General features: G+C 40.5%; 2 protein-coding genes across 3 annotated transcripts; one reads left to right on the top strand and one right to left on the bottom strand.

Moving 5' to 3' along the window:
• Nucleotides 1-1,198: 1,198 nt before the first annotated feature.
• LOC115688742 (probable ATP-dependent DNA helicase CHR12) lies at nt 1,199-10,504 on the bottom strand. The gene is made up of 12 exons (XM_030614652.2): nt 10,157-10,504; nt 8,819-8,975; nt 8,532-8,596; nt 7,864-8,052; nt 7,407-7,556; nt 6,242-6,622; nt 5,661-5,920; nt 5,346-5,564; nt 4,140-4,347; nt 3,898-4,051; nt 3,025-3,627; nt 1,199-2,360 (listed from the first exon to the last, which is right to left on the bottom strand). Exons 1-12 carry the CDS (start codon nt 10,487-10,489, stop codon nt 1,456-1,458), a joined length of 3,624 nt encoding a protein of 1,207 aa, XP_030470512.2. The 5' UTR covers nt 10,490-10,504; the 3' UTR covers nt 1,199-1,455.
• Nucleotides 10,505-16,005: 5,501 nt separating this feature from the next.
• LOC115688743 (F-box protein At5g03100-like) lies at nt 16,006-18,991 on the top strand. 2 transcript variants are annotated; one of them, XM_030614653.2, is made up of 3 exons: nt 16,006-17,067; nt 17,936-18,109; nt 18,602-18,991. In XM_030614653.2, exons 1-3 carry the CDS (start codon nt 16,087-16,089, stop codon nt 18,944-18,946), a joined length of 1,500 nt encoding a protein of 499 aa, XP_030470513.2. In that variant the 5' UTR covers nt 16,006-16,086; the 3' UTR covers nt 18,947-18,991. The 2 variants fall into 2 exon arrangements, with proteins under 2 accessions (XP_030470513.2, XP_056161571.1); XM_056305596.1 differs by lacking the exon at nt 17,936-18,109.
• Nucleotides 18,992-22,010: the final 3,019 nt, after the last annotated feature.

Below are 22,010 nucleotides of genomic sequence, written 5' to 3'. Positions count from 1 at the left end.
TGCATTGACTATGGCATTAAAGGCGACTAAAAAAAAAAACTATGGCATTAAATTACATCCAGGTTAATTAGTTGTTCCAATTGATATTATAAGTGATGATTTTAATCACCACAAAAACTGCACCTTTTAATTGGACTAATTTTATGACCAAAAAAAGTAAATTAATTTAGTCCTAAACTTTTTAAAATTGATATTAATTCAGTCCATCCGGCTAATTTAGGTCAAAAATCATTGATATGGAAGTCGGTCGTCCCACGTGACACGACCAATGCTAACATTGACATTTTCTTATAATTTTTTAATGATTTTTTTCCTTTTTTTTCTTTTCCTATTCTTTTTGCCGGTGGCCCGACACAGGCCACAGGCGAGGGTCAGCCTCATTGGGCTGCACTCGAGGGAGGGCGAGACCCAACAAGCCTCGCCCTAACCTGGGCGAGGGTCGGCCTCACTGGTGCTCCCCCTCGCCAGCCATGGCCTGTGGCGGGTGACCGTGTCAATTGGCTAACATGGACGCTAGCCATTTTACATGACATGGCCGACATTGACATGGACGGTTATTTTTATAATCGATATAAATGCAATATATTTAGAACTTTTTTGGTACTTTTCCCTAAATCCTAGTGAAGATGAACTACTATTCTTTATGGACATTCCTGCAACAATTTGAGGTTTGTTTCAAATTGACTCAAAAACAACAGCCATTAACAGTGGATTAAATCCAACCACAACACCATGTCTCTCGTCACCTCTAATAGCCGGAACAATCAAAGCGGATCAAGCCTGAGGAACAAGCTATGATGCTGTCACCATGCATCTTTCATGTACTCCGTAAACAGGAGTTCGTTTAAAGATATATAAAGGACGGATCCCCAGATCCTCAATGACCATCAGATTAAAAAGAAAGAAAACATCTCGCGTTAATTATAAAAACCTTAAGATTTTGTGTATTATGATATTTTGTATAGCAGTTAGAAAAAACACAAAGAACCACGATCCGCTATGATCCGAGGATCTGCTTCTCGATGGAACAGACCCCACTAATAATAGGGATCACTTCCTGTCATGTTCATCCAGTTTCGACCCTCGACACGATGACTTTCTCACCGAATACTCAATTCAATTTTGTGAGACTTCTTTTTGCCGCTCGTCAATCTATCCAAAGAACATGCACCAAGTCTGAAAAGGACAGGAGATGGAATGAAAGGGCACATCTTTGTACACTAGGTAATTTGAATTGCTACTGGTACAATACAGCCTTCATCCATTGAAATGAATAGAAGCCGTGCGGACAGTAAGCCACAGCTACAGGTGTTGTCACCATTTGCTGCCCCTAAAAATCCACTTCTGCCAGAATTCTAGTTTTGCAGCTCAACCCCATGAATGAGAGAGGGGAAGGGGGAAAAAAACCATGAAAAAAGGATTGAGCACGAACCAAAAGAGCAAGAAAATTGTTGACTAATTCCAACCATTCCCTCTTCCATTAAAGTTCGGGCCCCTCGAGTCTGATGAAGAGCTCGGAATATAGCTGGATCTCTTCTTCTTATGGGTGTTCCACGTTAGTATATGCCCGTTCCACCCGACCCTCCTAGCACCCTGATACTCAGGTTTTTCGATGCTTTCAGCCTTCAATTTCCTCGGCACAGAACCATAAGTATCTTCACTGTTATCCTCACTCGCCACAGGCATATTTTCATCATCCAAGTCAGCTGCACTGTCGTGAACTAACTCAGTGGACTCGGAAGGAAGTTGATCATTTTTCTTCCCCTTGGATGAGAATTTGGAAATATCTTCTCTGCTTTCACTTTCCAATTCCGATAGTGCGTCATTGCTAGCCGAATCATTGGCACCTGAGAGGAGATCATCTCTCCTCTTTCCTTTTACTGAGAACTTTGATGACTCTTCTCCATCTTCATTTCTCGGTTCTGATACCGTACCGATTAACCCATTGTTCTCAGAAAGAGGGTGATTCTTTCTCTTTCCTCTGCCAGAAAGTTTGGATATGTCTTCACCATTTTCTACTGCCTTCATCCACTGCAAATCGCTCAGAGTATCTGCATAAAGAACCTCCTTTCTTCTTCGCTTTCCAGTGATTTTGCTGACATCGTGCTCAAAACCCTTGGACTTGCCTTCGTTCGCATCAGGTGTAGAATAGGCCCACTCTGGCACCTCATGCTCTTCCATGAGACGGGACCTGTAATTTTCCCTTTGCCTTCTCTCCTCATCCATCTTCTCGAAGAGCCAGAACTCTTCATCTGAACGTGCTGCAAGGCGGTTGATCTCTCTCTCGCTTGGCACATCTGTGCCCAATGATCTGGTACCCTTGCGCATTATCTCTTCTAACATCTCTCTTCGGTCCCGAGCTGTGAAATCAAAGTAAAATGACTTTCAAACATAAAATTAAGAGAAAATATACCAAAGGCACTATTTCACATGTATTTTTTCCTTTATCACCCAAATAAAAGGACTATTCAGAAACTTGACAAGTTCTGCAATATACAGCATCCTCGATGATTCCAAGACTGCGGTATGGTCGACAACCATGAATAAAATATGCAATTTCTCGGACTCAATTTCTCCTCGTCTAAATGGCCTTGCTACAATTCGGCCAGCTGATCAGTGCACATCTGAACACAAACTAACACAATTACCTTCTACTCCAGTACCACACTTTCTGGTTGTTTCTAAACTGGAAGCAAGGCACAACAAGCACGCTTGTGTACCAGCAAGCGTGCATGCTGCATGTGTGTATAGATCTAAAGCAAGCAACACAGCTCAATCATCAACTAGTACAAGTTCCTACCCGGTCGCTGATAAATTAGGCTACTAATCCATAGTAAATCTTTTAAGAACAAACATCTCACATAACCCTTGCAAGAAACCATTTTCTAAGCACAGTAAATATCTTTATCATTTTTATTTTGCACTTCCGATCTGCCAACTATACAAACTTCTATGTATTACCATAATAGGTGATTGAGCAATAATTAGCGGATGGTTAAGCACTAAAACATAAGCACAACTCACCTGTGGAAGTCGTATTAAAAAGTCCAGCCTGGATAACCTTGGCATCAATACCCATCTTTTGTTTTGCACGCTCCAGAATTACCTCCTCGATTGATCCAACACTAACCAACACAAAAACTCTGACCTCTTTCTTCTGTCCTATTCGATGGGCCCGATCCTCTGCCTGTTGATCCATTTGGGGGTTCCAATCACTGTCAAATATTATTACTGTATCTGCTGTTTGCAAATTCAAACCAAGGCCTCCAGCACGAGTGCTCAAAAGAAACATAAAGAATGGGGAATTGGGAGCATTGAATTGCTTCAGCAAAAGCCCCCTTTCTTCAGTTTTTGTTGAACCATCCAGTCGAAGATATTTGAAATCATGAAGTTGCAAATAGATTTCAAGAATGTCCATAAGACGAGTCATTTGGGAGAAAAGCAGGACCCTATGCCCAGATCTATAGAGTTTTGGGAGCAAGCGGTCAAGTAGCTCAAACTTCCCTGATGCTCTGATGACCTCATCCTTGCGCCACATGTTGTATTCCCCAACAAAAAGGTAAGGATGGTTACAACATTTGCGAAGCTGCATCGAGAGGTTCTGTAGAGACTTTGATTTTCCAGATCCTGAAATGGGTTACACTAGTTAGCAAAGATGCATATGCTTAAGTAAGCAGGTTATTGACAGAACTGGAAACCAAAAAAAAGACCCTAAAGTTACTTCCCATTATTCAAATCCATTAGAGTAATTTTCATAATTAAAGGACAATATGTGAAGCTTATTTATGAACAGATTACACAATAAATACACTTCTGCATATATGTGTTTCACTTGGTTTTAAATGACGTTGTGGGACCACAACATACAGAAATGGTCAAGGAGCATAAGCTACAAACCAGTATCCAGCCCAACTCTGCCAACATCCGTCACTTGTTGATAGTATACTTTCTGCCAAGCTGACATATCACACTTCAATATAACCTGGGACTTCCCAGGAAGGAACTTCTCCACTTCATCTTTCTTTCTTCTCAATATGAATGGTCTTATAACCTTGAGAGCGAAACATACAATTAATTAAAAAGAAGAAAATGGTTGAAAATGGGACCAGATAATTTGACAACAAAAAGTTTATACATACTTGATGCAAACGATTAATAATTAATAACTCTTCTTCATCTGAGAGGGATAAATCACCACGGTCCGCAAAGGGTGCATTAAACCAATCCTCAAAATTCTGAATTGAATTGAAAATACTTGGAAGAAGAAAATTAAGCAGCGCCCATAGTTCCTGCAAACTATTCTGAATTGGCGTGCCCGTTAAGAGAAGCCTGCGTTGAGTCTGATAGCTGCATTAAGTGAACTTCCACTAATTAGACCATTTCCCAAAACATCCCGACTAAATCAGTCAGCTGAACCAACAGATATAACAACATAAAGGAATAACAAATGTTCAAAGGCAGTATTCAAATAGAAATAGATTCCAAAAATCCGCCTTTTACATATATGGTTACTTTGTAAGCAGGCATTTCTGAATGTATAATCAATATAAAACAGTTTGATGTGGATTAACTTGGTGCACCAAGAGACATTTAACAGTTTTCTTCTGGTCAGATTATTCAGATACACCCTCGAAAACGCTCACTTATTAGATCTGTACGAAAAACCATTATCTAATAAATAACGGAGTCAAACTATCTCCTGCTCATTGAAGACCTACACATAATAGGGAACTGTATCTGAACACATGACTCATGTTAGAGCGAAGACCCTATGACTTGATATAAGACAATCTGATAGTTGCAATATGATATCACCAGCTTTGAATTTTTAAGTCAACCTATAGCAGCCAAATGGACTTGCCTTTCATTCTAAACACGGTTTTGACGTAAATACTGGAAAAACTTTCTGCAATGAAAGTACTGAGATTTTCCTAAGGTGGTAAAGGGAAGCAGAAGAAAATCACTGCCCTTGTACTCATGCAAAGTTAATATACTCCTTCAATGCGTAACAAGGCAAAGAGTATTATTCATCTACACTGAATCATGATCTTGCTAATCACTATCCTTATCGTTTAACAAAATATAGTAGGGTTGAAAACTGCAAAGCTCTTCGACAGAAAACATGGAAGACAATTTTGCAGTATCGCTGATGCAGTGAATAAGGCATAAGTAGTTCATCAAAAAGAGGTTCAGAGTAACAAAAGTGACTCAGCTATAGATGACATGAGAGTAAAGACAGAATTCTCAGCAGTTGAAGATGTCAGTATTGATGGTAATAGTCAGTTGGAGCATAGTGCACCAATGGCGGATTAATCAAGCAAATAAAAACGTCAGTAGCATCATACCCAGATACAAGAGTCCTTGAAAGAGAACATTCGTGATTCTTTAATCGATGTCCTTCGTCTATAATCAAATATTGCCACTGAATTTTCTTCAGGAATGCTTTATCTCTCATGATGAGGCCATAATGAGTAATTAACACATTAAACTTCCCCTCTCCAGATAACTCTTCCCTCATCACCTTTCTCTCATCCAGACGTCCATCATAAAGCACAGCTGCAATACTGGACATGAACAAAATAATAAGCATCTGAAAGTGAAGTGAGGCATGCAAGCAACTGCAAGCCCATCACATACACGAGAGAGAGAGAGAGAGAGACCTTGGAGCCCAAGTTGAAAATTCAGTAATCCAGTTTGGCAGCACAGCCTTTGGAGCCACTATCAAATGGGGCCCTACAACACCCTTGTTTTCCATGAGATAGGCAATCAACGAGATGGTTTGTATTGTTTTTCCTAAACCCATCTCATCAGCTAGAATACCATTTAGGTTGTTATTAAATAATGAAACCATCCACTGAAGTCCTTCCAATTGGTAGGGCCTCAATTCTCCACCTTGAAGCATGGACGGCTGCTCGGTCACCTGTAGAATCCGCAATTGATTTAGACTATGGTAGAGACAGGCAAAATGAGTTGATGAAAAACATAATGGAATTTTTTGGGCGGAAAAAAGCATAATGGGCCATTCACATGAGAGTGCCTACTTAGCATTCTAAAGGTATTATGCTGGCAAAGATTGAAAATTAGAGTGATAAGAATCTTAGGTTCATCAGAGACATAAAATGCTGAAGCCAGTAATTTTTATCCATTTACATCACATTATAGCTCATAAAGGTAGTAAGAAAATATATCACAAAGGCATTTTATGCAAAACAAGAAAAGAAACAGATAAAAGTGGTTTTACCTTTTCTTGAATGGAATGAATAGCGGAGTTATATTGCCGCTGACCCTCAAGAAAGTCACTGGAGTCATCATTGCGATCTGATTCAGAGACATCAACCTCTTCCGCAGGAGTTCCACTGCTTGAAGCATCCAACTCAGGCAAATCAGCTTCAGAATATTTAAGATCCTCAATTTCATCAGCATGTCCAGCATCTTTTTGACGCTGGACAGCAGCTCCTAAATTGTGAAGCAGGTTGTTCGTTTCTGCAAGAAGCGTATTCAATCGCTCATTTTTGCTTTCCTTTACCATTTTCATATATGCTTCCTGATCATCAGCCTTCAAAGCTTGCATCCTCAATTTTTCAGCACGGGTAGCACGCTGTCTTTGCCTTGCATGCCAGGCCTGCATCAAATGATTATTGTAAGGATCACAATAAGGAACATTTAGAGCGAAAGTTTATGTACTCTTATCTCCTCATAGATGGTATGCAACAGATAATTTTTATGGTCACATCCAACCTAACAGAACCCGTACAGCTCATATCACATCAGTTGTCAAGTTGTTTCCTCCCAAGTTCCAACATTAGTCAAATATCTCGGTGAACAGTTCCCCCAAAGTAGAACTGGAAACACTTTTAAAAGAATCAGAGCCCATACAAAAGAGGAAGAAAATACTGATGATCTTCATTGGGCTTCAAAACTGATTTGAGCAGTAATTCCTAATTGGTCAAAAATAAAAGTAACATCCTGAATGTGAGTGAAGAATAAAACTATCTCATACAACGCAAAGGACGGTACGGACTTTTCAAGCCCACTTCTAAGTTGGCGTCTTTTCGTCATCTTGTTTCACATTGAAAGAACCCAACCTTCTCTGTTTCAAGTGCATGAAGGTTGCTTTCCAGATAAGGAAAAGTTTAGCGGACTCATTTGACCAAGGTTATCCTATTCTCTTAAACAGCATGAGAACTTTCATATATGCCAGATAATTAATGTGCTTGAATATAACCAATCCAGTATGCCCCACATAAACCCAGCATCAGATATTTGACTCAAGATGACCATATTCTGAAGATAAATATGAGCTCAGCCTGCAGTGCCAAACCATCACAGGAACCACATTCTAAAATCGACTTCCCATTTTGTGACAGATAAATGAAAAGAAAAGAATAGGAGAGAAGGATGCCCACCTGGATCCCATCGTTCCTCTGCTTTCTTTGCTTTAGAGAAGCCTGATTTTGTAAATGAAATTCTCGTACTGCATTAAGTATTTCTGCAAAAAATTTCCTTTTTTTGGTCTCTACAAGATTCTTTTCTTCTTCTTCCAATCTTGAGAGCCTCTGCAAATCAAAATTGAGGTACTGGCATCAGAAAGAAGCTTTTCTCCCACATTCTCATCCATGTCTATAAACAAATGAAATCCAAATGTAACTAAAGGGTGCTTCAATTCAAAGTCAATTATGAACTTGGCTATTGCCATATAGAATAGGAACAGATTGTAGATATCTATTTCATAACATTGAATTCCTAACAAGATATTATCTCATTTTATCTCAAGCAAGTCACATCGCAAAAATATTCCAGTATTTCCCGTCAATAGCCATGTAAAAGTAATGTTGATAAGTGCTGCATCACCAATTAGATTACCTCAGCATCCCGTTTCTTTCTGAAATGATCATCAGCTTCCACGGCAAAAGCATCCCCAACACCATATTGAGTGCGGCGCAATCGCATCATACCCCAGTCAAACAACTGCTTTTCAGGGTATGCACAGTTCAATCGAAGCCAGTACTCCGAACTTACTTGGGAGCGAACCTTACTTTGCAAATCCGCTAGCTGCCATAAAAAAAATAAAAAATAAAAGAGAGAGAGAGAGAGAGAGAGAGAGTTTGCCCAGAAAGTCAGAATTCTATCATCCCTCAATATCCAAATGCTTAATGAAACACATAAATATTCACATTTGCTGGAAGAAACAAAACAAAGGTTGCACATAAATCACTAGCTTAATCATGAAGTTTTAGTTGCTATTGAATGCACAAGACATTTCAAACAGTTACTGTTTATGTAGCCATTCATCAAACAAACACAGTCAACATTATCCTACAATAAAGGTTCAGACATCTGACAGCAACCTTTTCAATTACTCCAGTCTAGATAATGAAGAGTTTATGGATCTCAGGACACAAAACCTTCAAATGCTACAGTCACATTAAAATCTCAAAATCAAGATCCAATCAACAGTCTGTTGTAAACGCATTATATAAGGAATAAAGCAATAAGCAAAACAATCCAAAGAACGTCAAGCGAGTATTTACCTTCAGTCCATAAAGTTCAAGTAAGCACTTTGTCTGCAGATCCTCCCCTCTAGTTGATGGCAATTCTAACCCAAGATTCAAAGCATCAGTTAGTGAGACAGAATAAGTGTAACATGTGGCTTCAAGCCCTAAAAAGATGTGTCCTGAACATGAAGCAGTATGGATGCATTGAATAAACAACCTACTAACCAATATTTTTTCTCGAAAACAAAGAATTCGCACTACAACATGCCATAGTATAAAGTACATCATGTGAGGATGCATGACAAAGTTGAGACCATAGTCACCTTCAAGTTCACTTATGCGATGCTGGACTCGGCTTTGAAGACGCTTTTCCTTTGATTCTGCCAATTTAGAACCTGACATGCAATTTATCCGCTGTCTCAGGAGTGCATCCTCAAATTCTGCAAGTAAATCTCGTCTGCTAGAGTTAACATGGTCGACCTGCATTAAAAGCATTACAAAACATGAATTTTGAAAGAAAATAAAAGGAGTTCAATCAAACAAACCAGCATTTAAAAGAGCAAATAGTGTTTCTAGCTAATTTAGCATGGTCAATGATATCTAAGATGATCGAGAATACCTAATTCACAAGCACAATTATTGTAAGGTTCAATCAACAAGAATAACCAAACACCAAAGTGAAAATGACAACCAGAGGGACATTACATCTTGCAGAATATTGCACAAAGCAAATTATGGCAATCCAAGGAAGAGACCAAATCTACAAACCTCTTCACCACGATTGATTATAACATGAAAAACAGGCGATATAGCTAAGTCCCGATATAATTATTTCCCACAAAAACCCACACCACTTCTGAAAGTTGCCAGTGTTCTAACCAATGCAGGCATCAGAAAGAGCTACTCAACTCAATTCATCACATATTAAAGTCAAAATGTCGAGAAGCGTGGGTAAGAGCAAAGCTTAAACCACGACTTTACTTGAGCAAAATCCGTTCTTTATGAGGCTCATACCCTAGTGCTTGAGTTCAAAGCAAAGCCCTAGCCTTCATACTATAAGATTATTAAGGAAAGCCACTGCAGTTATACTGGCTAATTAACTAAAAGACCACATGACAGATCAGAACTCACTCGCAGCGCTCCTAAAAAGAAGGGGCAGCAATTAGAAATCAATGTCGGGATTCCGTGCCGATAAACCAGTTAGACAGAACAGAAGAAGGGAAGGAGCGCATTTCCAATCAAACACGGTACACAGGATATATGGGTTCGTCGAATAGGCAACCCAAAGGAAGCCCACAAAACCACTTGCATAAGATATGCTCGCCAAATTCCCTATCCAAGACCCTCACAAAGCACCAGAGGGCATCTAAAAATCACATAAAGACAGCAATTTGCACGCGAATCATCAAATCTCATGCCGCAGCATCACCGCAGACCGAAGAGGAACGTCGCCAAAAAAAAACCCTAAAAATTTCCACAGAATCGCCCAAGCCCAGTTTGCCCAAAATTCACGCCCGGGCATTCCGCACAGATTATTTTCTCGAAAATCCCAAATCGAAAGCAGAAATCACTTCGGATCGAGAACGGCACGCGCATCGAAACCAAAATCAAACCCCCCCCCTTCCCCCCCACGAAAAAATCAACAACCGGGAAACCCTCACCGGACCCTTCTCGACCGCCGGAACCTCCCCGGATCCGCCGCCCTCGCCCCCGCCCGCGGCCCCCTCGCCGCCCGCCCCGTCCCCGGCGGTGGCGGCGTCGTCGTCGCAGATGGAGGAGACGGCGCTGAGCAGGTCGGGGGGCAAGGGGAGGTTGCGCGAGATGAGGCCGAGGGCGCACATCAGCGACTTCGTCTTCTCCGCGCGATCGTCGAGCGGCGCCGACTCATCACCCCCGCGCTCCCGCTCCTCCCGCTCCCGCTCCTGCTCCTGCTGCTGCTGCGGCTGCTGCTGGGGCTGGGGTTGCGGCTGGGGGCTCTCGAGCTGAGCCACCATGGGTGTGTGGAGGACGGAGGAGGAGGAAGGAGGAACGAGGAGGAAGGCGCGAAATCGAATCAACGGCTCGTTTCGCGGCGCTTCGGATTTTTTTTTTTTTTGTTTAACTGTTGTTTAAAAAGAGGGGGAAGGGGAAAAATCTGTGAGGCGAGGAGGAGAGGGAAAAAATTATAAAGGTCGGATTTTTATGTGTGCGTGTGTGTGGGTCTCTCTCTCCCTTCCTCCCTCCTTCGCTGTTGTTGTTTTGCTGCTGCTTTGGCTCTTCAGGGGGCGCGCTCTATGTCTCTCTCGCTCTCTCTCTTCTCTGGTCTCTCTCTCTCTTGCTTTTGTCCAAGGGGAAGAGGAGCGGCTTGTTGGGGTGGTGTGGTGGTGGGGGACGGGTGAAGTTACCAAATTGGGCATGCGCGTCCCGCCTTATTACCGGACCGACCAGGGGTCTTCAATTTCTTCCCCAGTTTTTGCTGATTTTTGTTGGCTTTTTTGGTCAGCATTCCGTTTGGGGATTCTCCCCTCTGGGGTTTCTCTTCTCGGCTTGAATTCCCTAAATTTTTTTCGATTTGGGATGCTAATGGGGAAATCTCAGAAACCATGGCTGTGCATTCCACTCGTGTTGAATTACATTCCCCCGATTGTAGATATTACATTTCATTGAATGAGTTACCGAAAACTTAAAAGGTAAAGATTATTTTTGGGAGAACTCCAGTCTCACTCTTTAGATGGAACTATGGCTTGATTCCTAGACGTCTTGTCCACTCATTGCCCACGCGATGTGTTTTGTGTCTAACTATGATCCTAATGCGTGGCCTGACTGTCCAGCCGGGCTATGCGAAATAAGAGACGCGCGGTCGAGGAAATGGCATGAAATGATGAAAACAAAAAGCATTGAAAACAATGTTAAAATGTAGGTAAGAAATAGAATGCGTAAAGTAATCCGATACAATGACCTTAGCAGGTGTACATTGGCTTGCCATTCGATCATACCGGCACCGCATGACAAGGTAATCGGAGGATAACATAGTATCGATTCCAATTTATCCTGCGTGATCCCTTTCCTAACATGCATTCCCACTAATCCACGAGCGTTCCTAACTTCGACACCGATTCAATCGACCTCACATCACTCCCAATCAACATCGTTCGGCATAATCAACTTCATCCAACGAATTGAGACCGAGATCAAATGAACTCACATTTGAAATCATCACCTATACCAATCACTAATCAAAATTGCAGCATGCATGACTTTGTATCGACACACCCTCGATCAAGCACGATTGAAAATATAATCGAAAGAATGTCCAACAAAAAACACCAGTAAGACCGACAGTAACAGGAGTCATACCTTAATTTGTAGCATCAAATGGAAGATCCGAAGGACATGAACTTGGAGCTTCTTAGGTACTTATTCCCTTTACTTTGGAGTTATCCCTTACACACTCTTCCATCAAGTGATATGCTTCAATTGCTTCACTTGCAAGATTATTCTGAGCATAGCATGTCCACCACTGCATCTTCAAGTATTACAATATATTAATCAAAGAAAATTTCCATTGATTAATTATTTCAAGTAATGCAAGCGATCATATTTAGGAAAATATTTTTCAAATCATTCATGCTTTGCAAAATAAACGGAGCCTTAAATCATATAGTGTTTTGACTTTTATACTTAACATTTAATGTATACTTTGGATTAGCTAGGTCCATTGTTAGCGCAACAAAATATTTTTACTTTTGCTATAGATTTAGGACATTCGACTTTATTAGATAAAATTATCTCAAATTATGTATACATATTGACACTTAAGCTCAATTGAAATTTTCTAGAGTCTTTTCTATAATTATCTAACAATTAAAGCTCTGTTTTCTCTTTGAAAGATAACATCAAAGCACATTCTAGATGGGGTATATCTTAAACTAATTCATTGATCTTTTCCCTCTACCAAGTACACTTGGTCATTGACATAATAAGACCATGGGCATTGAGTACACTTAAGTTTTTACACAAGGCACTATAATGTTGTAATAGGGAAAAAAAAAGCACTATAAGGATGCATTTATTTTATCGAAAATGAATGATTTGAAAACATTTTCCTAAAAGTAATAGTTTGTATCGCCTGCAAAAAGGAAATAACGAAAAAAAATTTCATGATCTACGGAAGTATTTAAACAAAAATTGTTGCCGATAATAAAAATATTTTTTTATTGAATAATCATTTTAAGGGATTATTTTTTGAAAAATATTTTCCAAATCATTCATTTTCCGATAATAAACAGAGCCTAAGGTTAAAAAGTCAATTGAAATTTGATCAAGAGATAACGGAAATTCCAACCTGCTCGCCATGGCCGTCTTGCAAGCCTTTAGTTCTTCTCACGATGGACGTGATATCCCTCAATCGAGTTCTCTTGGGACGAGACTCCTCCTCCTGACCCTTGTCTCCAACAGCGGCAATAGCAAGGACATCCAATTCCGACATTCTCTCGATCACTCGATATGCACCTCGAAATCTCTCAATTGTGCTCCGACAACTTACTCCAATATTGCTTGTTGCGGGTCGACACTTGAGATCGTGATGGTGCGGCACTTTAGGGCGATGGTGCGGCACTTTAGGGTTTCTTTGACTCATTCACTCCTAACTAGGGAAGGCTGAGCTATGGCTCACACGCTCACTCGGCACGTATTGAATCGCGGAGAGACTCTAGCGCGAGAAGTGTCTGGGAGAGAATGCTTTTATTGCTCTTCTTTGTATCGGAGTTGAGGAATGATACAAATGAGAGAAATGGACCCTTATTTATATACGAGCTCCGTTAATTATAACCGTAGATCTTCTTTTGATCTAATGGTAGAAATACAATCTCCGTACCTACCAACTCTTCTATAATACAAGCATACCATACTTATAATACCTTCTAGAATATTCCCGGGTATTCACGAAACTCTAGATCCCTATAAGTTTTGAGACGTGCCGTGTTCATCTTGATCACCTCCCCGACTTATTATTTCCTCGAAATCCTGTGCTCCTCGACAAGATGCCATAGGCGATGAGGTGGTGGCTCAGCTTGGAGCAACGAGGTGGTGGTGGGATGACGACGGTGAGGCGGACATCATCGGGGATGGAGACCCGGCGAAAAGGCGGCCGAGTTGTGGTTAGGTTTGGTTTCGATACGGTTTCCAAGGTGGGAAGATTTGGAACAGTGGGAGGGAAAATTTGAAAGGAAAACAACAATGTCATAAATAGGACCATTCCAATAACTGATCCAATTTCAAGTGGAACACAAAAGTGAGGATGCAGATTATAGAAAAAATTGATATGAGCACAAAAATGGTAATCCTTCTTTAGATTTTTCTTGAAAAAATTGTACTAGAGCAAACATATACAATTGGAGAAGGAGAAAAGGTACATCCAACTATACCTGCAGGGTGCATCGAAATAAAAGCATGATTTGATCCACGTTGGTTTGCTAATACACTCAACTTTAATGACCAATAGACCGTCAAAATCACACTTAAATATACATTAGTCAAAGAAGTCTTCATTTTATTGTACTTGACCTCCATCTCGAGCCGGACATCTTGCATCTTATATTTACATCATATACAGTGTTTTAGCTTTTATTTTGAACTTTTAGTTTGTACTTTGGATAAAGGAAACAATCATCAAAAACCCTAAATTATATCCACTATGATATATTTATCTAAAACTTTTTTTTGTGACACGAAAAATCCTAAACTTGTACTCATATGACACATTTATCCCAAACTTATACATGTGTGACATATTTACTTCAAACTTTTCTTGTAACATAAAAAACCTTAAACTTGTATCTGTGTGACACATTTACCTAAAAAATTTGGGGTAAATGTGTTACGATGTGTCACATGGGTAGAAGTTTAAGATTTTTGATATCACAAAAAAAAAGTTTTGAGTAAACATGTCACACGCGTATAAGTTTTAGGTTTTGGATTTTTTTGTAGCTTTTTCCCCTTTGGATAATTATTAGGTCCATTATTAGCGCAACCGAAGTTTGTACTTTTGCTATATATTTAGGACATTTAACTCTTATTAAACACAATAATCTCAAATCTTGTATTCGTATTGACGCTTGAGCTCATTTGAAAAAATCTATTATATGTCATTTTCTAACAATTAAAATTATTTTTTCGCTTTGAAAGATAACGTCAAAGCACATTCTATGTGTGGTATATCTCACGTACTAATTGACACAATTGAAAAGTTTTTTACTAAATTGGCAATTCGTTAAAAGATTTAAGACTAAATTGGCACAATTGAAAGGTTTGAGACTGAATTGGCCTCCATACAATAGGTTTAAGACTTTTTGGACAATTTTCCTGTCATTGACATAGTAAGACCATGGGCATCGAGTACACTTGAGTTTTTACACAAGGCATTATAATGTTGCTCAAGGGAAAAAAAAGAGGCACTATAAGGATGCGTTTATTTTGCGGAAAATAAGTAATTTGGAAACTATTTTCCTAAAAATGATCGATTGTATCACATGAAAACATGAATGAATGAAAAATATATCAATTGTCCATGAAAGTGTTTAGACATAAATTGTTGCCGATAATGATAATAATTTTCATCAAATAATCATTTCAAGCGATTACTTTTTTGAAAAATATTTTTCAAATCATTTGTTTTCGTGAAACATACAGAGCCTAAGGTTAAAACGTTGATTGGAGTTTGATCAAGAGATGATGGGAATTCCAACTGGTTTGGCATGGCCGTCTTGCGAGCCTCGAGTTCTTCTTTGACCATTCCTTAGCTCCCCTCGATGGTAAGCGTCATTCCTCTCTTGCAATGAGCCACCGAGTTGATTTGAGGGGCCCCAAAATTCATCAACAAGCGCTTGCTCGACCACGTTGATCCACTTGACCCTTGCCTCCAACGGCAACAATAGTAATAACAACCAATTCAGACATTCTCTCCACCACCTTTAAGCCTCTCGATCGTGCTCTGCATAACTTGTCCTGATGCCGCTTGCCATGGCCCCTGACACCTGAGATCGCGACAACGGTGGGGCACTTAGGATTGATTTTTTTTTTTTTGGTCTATCTTATTTTAACTCTCAAGTCACTTTCAAATTTTTATCTTGCCTCTTACAGGGTGTGAGAGTTGAAACCCACATCTAAAACTACATGTCTTCACCTCTCACCCCTTTTAAGAAGGTGGAGATTCGAACTCCCCACCTCCCCCTTCCTATCGTCCATTCCTACCTAGAGTCGCCCGAGCTCAGCCCTCCCTCGAATTATATCACTCGTTCCTTTTTTTTTTGTGTCTTTATAATTAGGTATCGCTTCAATATCATAGAAGAATTTCGCTTTAGCATTTTATCGGGTTATCAGTTGGTCATGGAACAATGTTACGATGAAAATTAAAAAAAAGAGAAAAAGGAAAAAAAAAAGGGCAAGGAATTAAGAATAAAACTATATCGATTAAAAGGGGCCAAATGACTTTACTATCCTTCACCTTGTTCTAAGCTCTGCTCACGGTTGGTGTGTAAAAAGACGGAGATAAAAGAGAAATCCTTCGAAAGCTCCGCGGGAAAATCTGCAGGAACCCTAGAAATTGAATCCCATGGCGGAGACCTCCGTCCACGGCGCCATCAGCCGCGGATCCTCCGGCGACCGGCCGACTCGCACCGATCCAGACCAACCTCCTCCTCCTCCTCCTTCGCGACGAAGCGGAAGCCCTAGCGACCTCGTCAGCGCCTTGCCGGACGCCGTGATCCACCGCATCTTCTCGTTTCTGCCCCTCGAGGACGTCGTCAAGACCAGCGCCCTCTCCAGGCGGTGGCGGTCCACCTGGACCTCCGCTACGGACCTCGTCTTCGATGGAGATATCGAAGGCCGGCCTCGCGGTACCTTGGCCTTCTCGTTCCTCGTCGACGGCGTCCTGGACCAGTGCACCTCCCCCTCGGTGAAGAGGTTCCACGTCACCGGCTTCAGATACGACAAGCCCTACCAACCCAAGGTCGACCTCTGGCTCCGCTTCGCGGTGCGGCGCCGCGTGGAGGACCTCCGCCTGTGGCTGACGAACCATTCGCCGATCTTTTATCTGCTGCCGGGAATCTTGTATAGCTTGAGCTGGTTGGTGCGCCTGGACGTCCGTTCCTGCCGTTTCTCGCTGGGTAGGGCTGTTAGGTGGCCTCGTCTGAAGGTCCTGTCGATCAGAAATGCGGAGTTGAGTGATGATTTCCTCGGGCGAATCTTCAGGGGATGTCCCGTTTTGGAGTCCCTCGAGTTGCACGGGTGCTGGGGCGTGGAGAACATCGTAATAGATTCAACGAGTGTGAAAGAGCTGGTGCTCGTCCACGGCACGTTCTCTAATCCGAAGAAAATTTGGGCGCCGCATTTGCTGTTGTTGCGTGTATTGGGGAGGCGGCATCACCTTAACTTGATCAGACTCAGACTCGACGATATATCTTCTTTGGTGGAAGCCGAGTTGGATTTTGACATTGTAACTCTTGACAAGTGGATGTGCTGCGAGTTGTTGGAGGAAACTTTTGAGAAGCTGCACCGAGTTCCCACGATCACCATTGGCGCTTGGTGTTTGGAGGTACAAGCTCAATAATTTTAACCATTTATAAGACATGCTCGTGTTGATTTGTGTCTGTGATTAGCACTGTTTCGTGGTGTTTGTTGTCCCGGCTGAGTGACCTCAGCTTTTTGTGGCATTCTTGTCTTAAATGAAGGGGAAACATCGAGATCGCGTGTATAATTAATTCGGCAGATGGGATGACTTATAACTTTGTGTTTTACTTTACAACATAAGAAAGTATTGTGAACCTTGGAGCTTCTTCCCTCTGTTTAATTTCCACTAAATGGATCTGGGATGAGTCAATTTTTGGGACAATGAATGCCCACTAGATCTGGGATCAATGCAACAATCTTGGACGTGATTTTCACAAGAAAAATGCATGAGAGAGAATTTGAAAAGGTTACTTTTTCAGTTCATTCTTTCAGTTTGTAGAGAAAATTCGATTATCTGGAAATATGACAAAGAGTAACGGACCTAGTCATCTTAGGTTGACAAAACCGGGTCATGCTCTCTCGTCACCTTAGGATGTTGTTCCATAATCATCTTACAAAATATTCTCACAATATTTTACGATGGCCATGGATGGATTAACTTGGAAACTTCAGTCAATAATGAGGTTCCTGTCTCATGTGACCAACTACTAGAATTTTCAATCCTTAAAATATCACAAGTTATACATGAGAAGCATATGTAAAAAGTCTCGATTCTTAAAGAGATTCACTTGTTCATTTCTACTTGTGGTATCCTATCGGTCTTTTCCTGGCTGGGAGACAGGACCAAAGGATATCGTATCTGAATGGATTGTAATTTTGTTATTCTCTATTCATGTTAAACAGGAAAACTGGTATTAATTAGCTTTTCTATGTTGCTTGCTCGATGTGGTTAGATTCTGTCCCTTTTGGAGATGAAAGGAGTGCCATCTCCATTGTCAAAATGTCAGAATCTGACACTACATGGACCAGTTAGTCAATGGGACCTTCCTGGGATAGCATACATGCTTCGAAGTTCACCCTGCCTGGAAAAATTAGTCATACTCCTGACTGACCTCCCCCCATTGATGGTATGTTTCTGTGGTATGATATTTTCAGTTTGCTTGTTGTGCTGACTTCTTTCTCGCACGAATGTTTAAACAACGAGTTAAAACTTTGGAAGGACATAAAGATGATTAATCTCAAACTCTTATTTGTTCCAGCAAAATTAGCTCACGATTCTGTCAGTCTACTCAACATTTGTGCAGGGCAATATTAAGCTGTTTTAGTTCATGTCTTAAAGTAACTGCAGTGATGTACTGGAGGTTCTTTTGCTGCCATGTAGTGTTAGGATCTTGAACTAAAAGTTTAGCGATGAGCATTTAGAAGGAGAACATGTTTTATATGTGTAGATGAGTTAAGAGCTTAAATTGATTAAGACTCGTTATAAAGTAAAACTAACTAGCATCTGCAGTCAAATGAAAGTTGTTTGTTTGAAATTTTAGCGAGTGAATGAATTTATTTTTCCCGTGGATCTGCATCTGATGGGGAGTCAGTTTCTTATATGAGGTATCTATGTGCAGTTTATGCTTGATGAAGGATGTTTTAACTTTGATGAAGAAGATTTTTTGTGTTCACGGAAGGGGAACTTTCAATGTTTGGCGAAACATCTCAAGAGAGTTGAGATCATCGGTCCGGAAGCTGATAGTTTTGGGTCGAAACATCTGCTTGCCCTGATTAAGTTTCTTCTTGGGGATGCACTTGTGCTGGAGAAGTTGATTATCAAGGCTAAATTGCCCACACGACATGGACAAAAAGGTTTTGAAGCCGCTGTTCTGTCGAAACTATTTGGTGTGAGCAAAAATGTGCTCAGCTGTCGAAGAGCTTCCAAACATGCTGAGGTTATCTTCGATTGTCCTTCTGAATAGGTGTCCTCATAAAAGCATATGAAAGTCCGGGTTTCGGGTATGTTGGCCTGGGCACTACGCTGCTCATTTGGATTCACACTCTTTTGACAGTAGAGACTGTAGAGTTACCTGAAGTTTGACAATGCATCTAATTTTCTCTTTTTTCAAGTTTCATTCTAGTTGTAAATACGAACCTCTCAAGGGAAGAAGTTAATACTGGTGCCTTGGTTCAAGGAAAAAAATTTTCCTGGCAAAAAAGTTTGTAGTCGGGACTAAACTGTGTTTACGGTTTGATTTGGTTGAGCTTTTTGAAAACCTAAACAAATCGTGTAATCATTAGTCTTACCGTTGGCTTGGTTAGGTTTTATTGAACGTTCACGTGTCATTTTTTTCTATTAATAGTCACGGGATATCAAAAAAATTAAAAAAAATCGCGTGACATTTTTCATTCACTTAAAATTGACGAAGTTAACAAAAAAGATTTAAGTGCATCAAAGTTGTATGTTTGAGAGGATTTTAATGCACGAAATGTAAGTTTTTGGAACTCAAGCGCATTGTCATAACAAGTTTTAGGACTTGTCCTATAATTATCCGATAAAAGCATTATCATATAAGAGTTCGAGTTTGGCTAATTTTTTAGATTGTTTTTATACTAAGACCTATTTTAAGTTACACAAACTTTTGAATCTGAAATTTAATATAAACTAGCGACATTAAAGCAGTTTATCATATATACCTGTCCTTTTGGCCGGTTAGCAGCTTATCACTAGTTGAAAATGCAAGCTAGGGGGGCGACGACAGCGCAAATGCAAGCTCGTCTGATGTCGGTCAAGGTACAGGTTCGCAAGGAGTTTTGTGGTCATGCATGACTTTGTATCGACACACTCTCGATCAAGCACCAGCGAAACTATAGTCGAAAGAATGCCCAACAAAAACACCAGTAAGACGACAGTAACGGGAGCCATACCTTAGCTTGTAGCATCAAATGGAAGATCCGAAGGACATGAACTTGGAGCTTCTTTGGGATACTTATTTCCTTGATTTGGAGGTTATCCCTTACACACTCTTCCATCAGGTGACATGCTTCAATTGCTTCACCGGCAGGATTATTTTGAGCATGACATGTCCCCCACTGCATTTTCAAGTGTTACAATATATCAATCAAAGAAGCCCTCAACTTATTGTACTCGACCTCCGTCTCAAGCGCTCATCTTGCATCTTATATTTAGATCATTTAGTGTTTTAACTTTTATTGCATACTTTGGATTAGTCAGGTCCATTGTCAATGCAACAAAACAATTTTTAGTTTTGCTATAGATTTAGTACATTCGACTCTTGTGTACATATTGACACGTAATCTCAATTGAAATTTTCTAGAATCTTTTTCTATAATTATCTAACAATTAAAGCTATGTGTTTTCCTTTGAAAGATAACATCAAAGCACATTCTAGACGCGGTATATCTTATACTAATTCGTTGTGCTCTACCCCCTACCAAGTACACTTGGTCATTGACATTATAAGACCATGGGCATTGAGTACACTTGAGTTTTTAAGCATGGCACTATAATGTTGTTCTAGGGGAAAAAAGCACTATAAGGATTCATTTATTTCATGAAAAATGAACGATTTGAAAAATATTTTTCAAAAAATGATCGCTTGTGTCGTCTGCAAAAATGAATGAACGAAAAATATTTTCATTGCCTACGAGAGTATTTAGACATAAATTGTAATCGATAATGAAAGTATTTTTCATTGAATAATCATTTCGCGCGATATAGACAATTATTTTTTAGAAAATGATTTCTAAATTATTTATTTTTCGCGAAACGAATACACTCTAAGGTTAAAAGGTTGAATAAAGTTTGATAGAGAGATAACGGAAATTCCAACCTACTTGACATGGTCGTCTTACAAGCTTTGAGTTCTTCAATGACCATCCTTCAAACTGCACACATCCAACAATGCCTTGGTGCGATTCTCGTGCGATGAGGACATGATATCCCTCGATCGAGCTCTCTTGGCACGAGATCGCTCCTCTCTTGACCCTTGTCTCCAGCAGCAGCAATAGCAATAGCATCCAATTCCGACATTCTCTCCACCACTTGGTACGCACCTCAAAGTCTCTCAATCGTGCTTTGTATAACTTGTTCCGATACCACTTGCCACGGCTTGACGCTTTGAAATCGCAACGACAGTGCGGCATTAAGGCTTCGTTTGTTTGGCTCGTTCATTCCTAACTAGGGTTGCCTGAGCTCACCACTCCCTCGAACTATGCCGGTTCTTTTTCTTTTTTTCTTTAACATTAGGCATTGCATCAACGTCATCAAATAATTTCGCTTTGGCAATTTATTGGGTTATCGATTGGTCATGGAACAACGATATGATGAAAATTATAAAAAGAAAAAGAAAAAAAGGCAAGAGATTAAAAATAAAACTTTATCGATTAAATGGGGCCAAATGACTTTATTATCCTTCACCTTCTTCTAAAGCTCAGCTCAGAAGTAGGGGTACGCATGGTCCGGGCGGGCGGTTCCCAGCATGGAACTGGGAACCGCTCGCTAAGGACCAATTCCGAGAAATTGGAATCGGGAATCGCCCGTTGGTTCCATGGATCCACCCAGGAACCGGACCACCAGTCCGGTCCAATTTTCGGGTGGGTCCATGGAACCGGTCCCATCAAATTTTATCCAAATGAAGGTAACCGAGAGTGAAAAAGGGAGGCGATGAATAGCTAGAGGTGCGGTGGTGAGTTAACGGAAGTTGAGAGTTGAGCTTCAAATTAGTATTTTATGGTTTTCATTTTTCTAAAAATGTTTTCTTTTTTTTTAGGTTGAAATTTTTCTTAAAAATTATATATGCATATATAGATTACCGGTCTCATCTGGTCTGGGTGGGCAGTTTCATGCCTAGAACCGGGAACTGGACCGGTACTCACCAATTCTAATAAATTATAACCGGGAATCAGACCCGTCCTCATGTGAACCGCCAATTTCGAGCCAGTCCAGTTCGATTCCGGGCAGTTTCAGATTTTTTTGCACACCCCTACCGAGAAGTCCTTAGTCATAGGCGGCGTGTAAAAAAG

This window comes from Syzygium oleosum, unplaced genomic scaffold (genome assembly GCF_021117445.2).
Source record: "Syzygium oleosum isolate NSW1041296 unplaced genomic scaffold, Sole_v2.1 Sole_v2.38, whole genome shotgun sequence".
Lineage (NCBI taxonomy): Eukaryota > Viridiplantae > Streptophyta > Magnoliopsida > Myrtales > Myrtaceae > Syzygium > Syzygium oleosum.
Note: the sequence above shows the minus strand (reverse complement) of the source record. Positions and strands in the feature narration are given on the sequence as shown.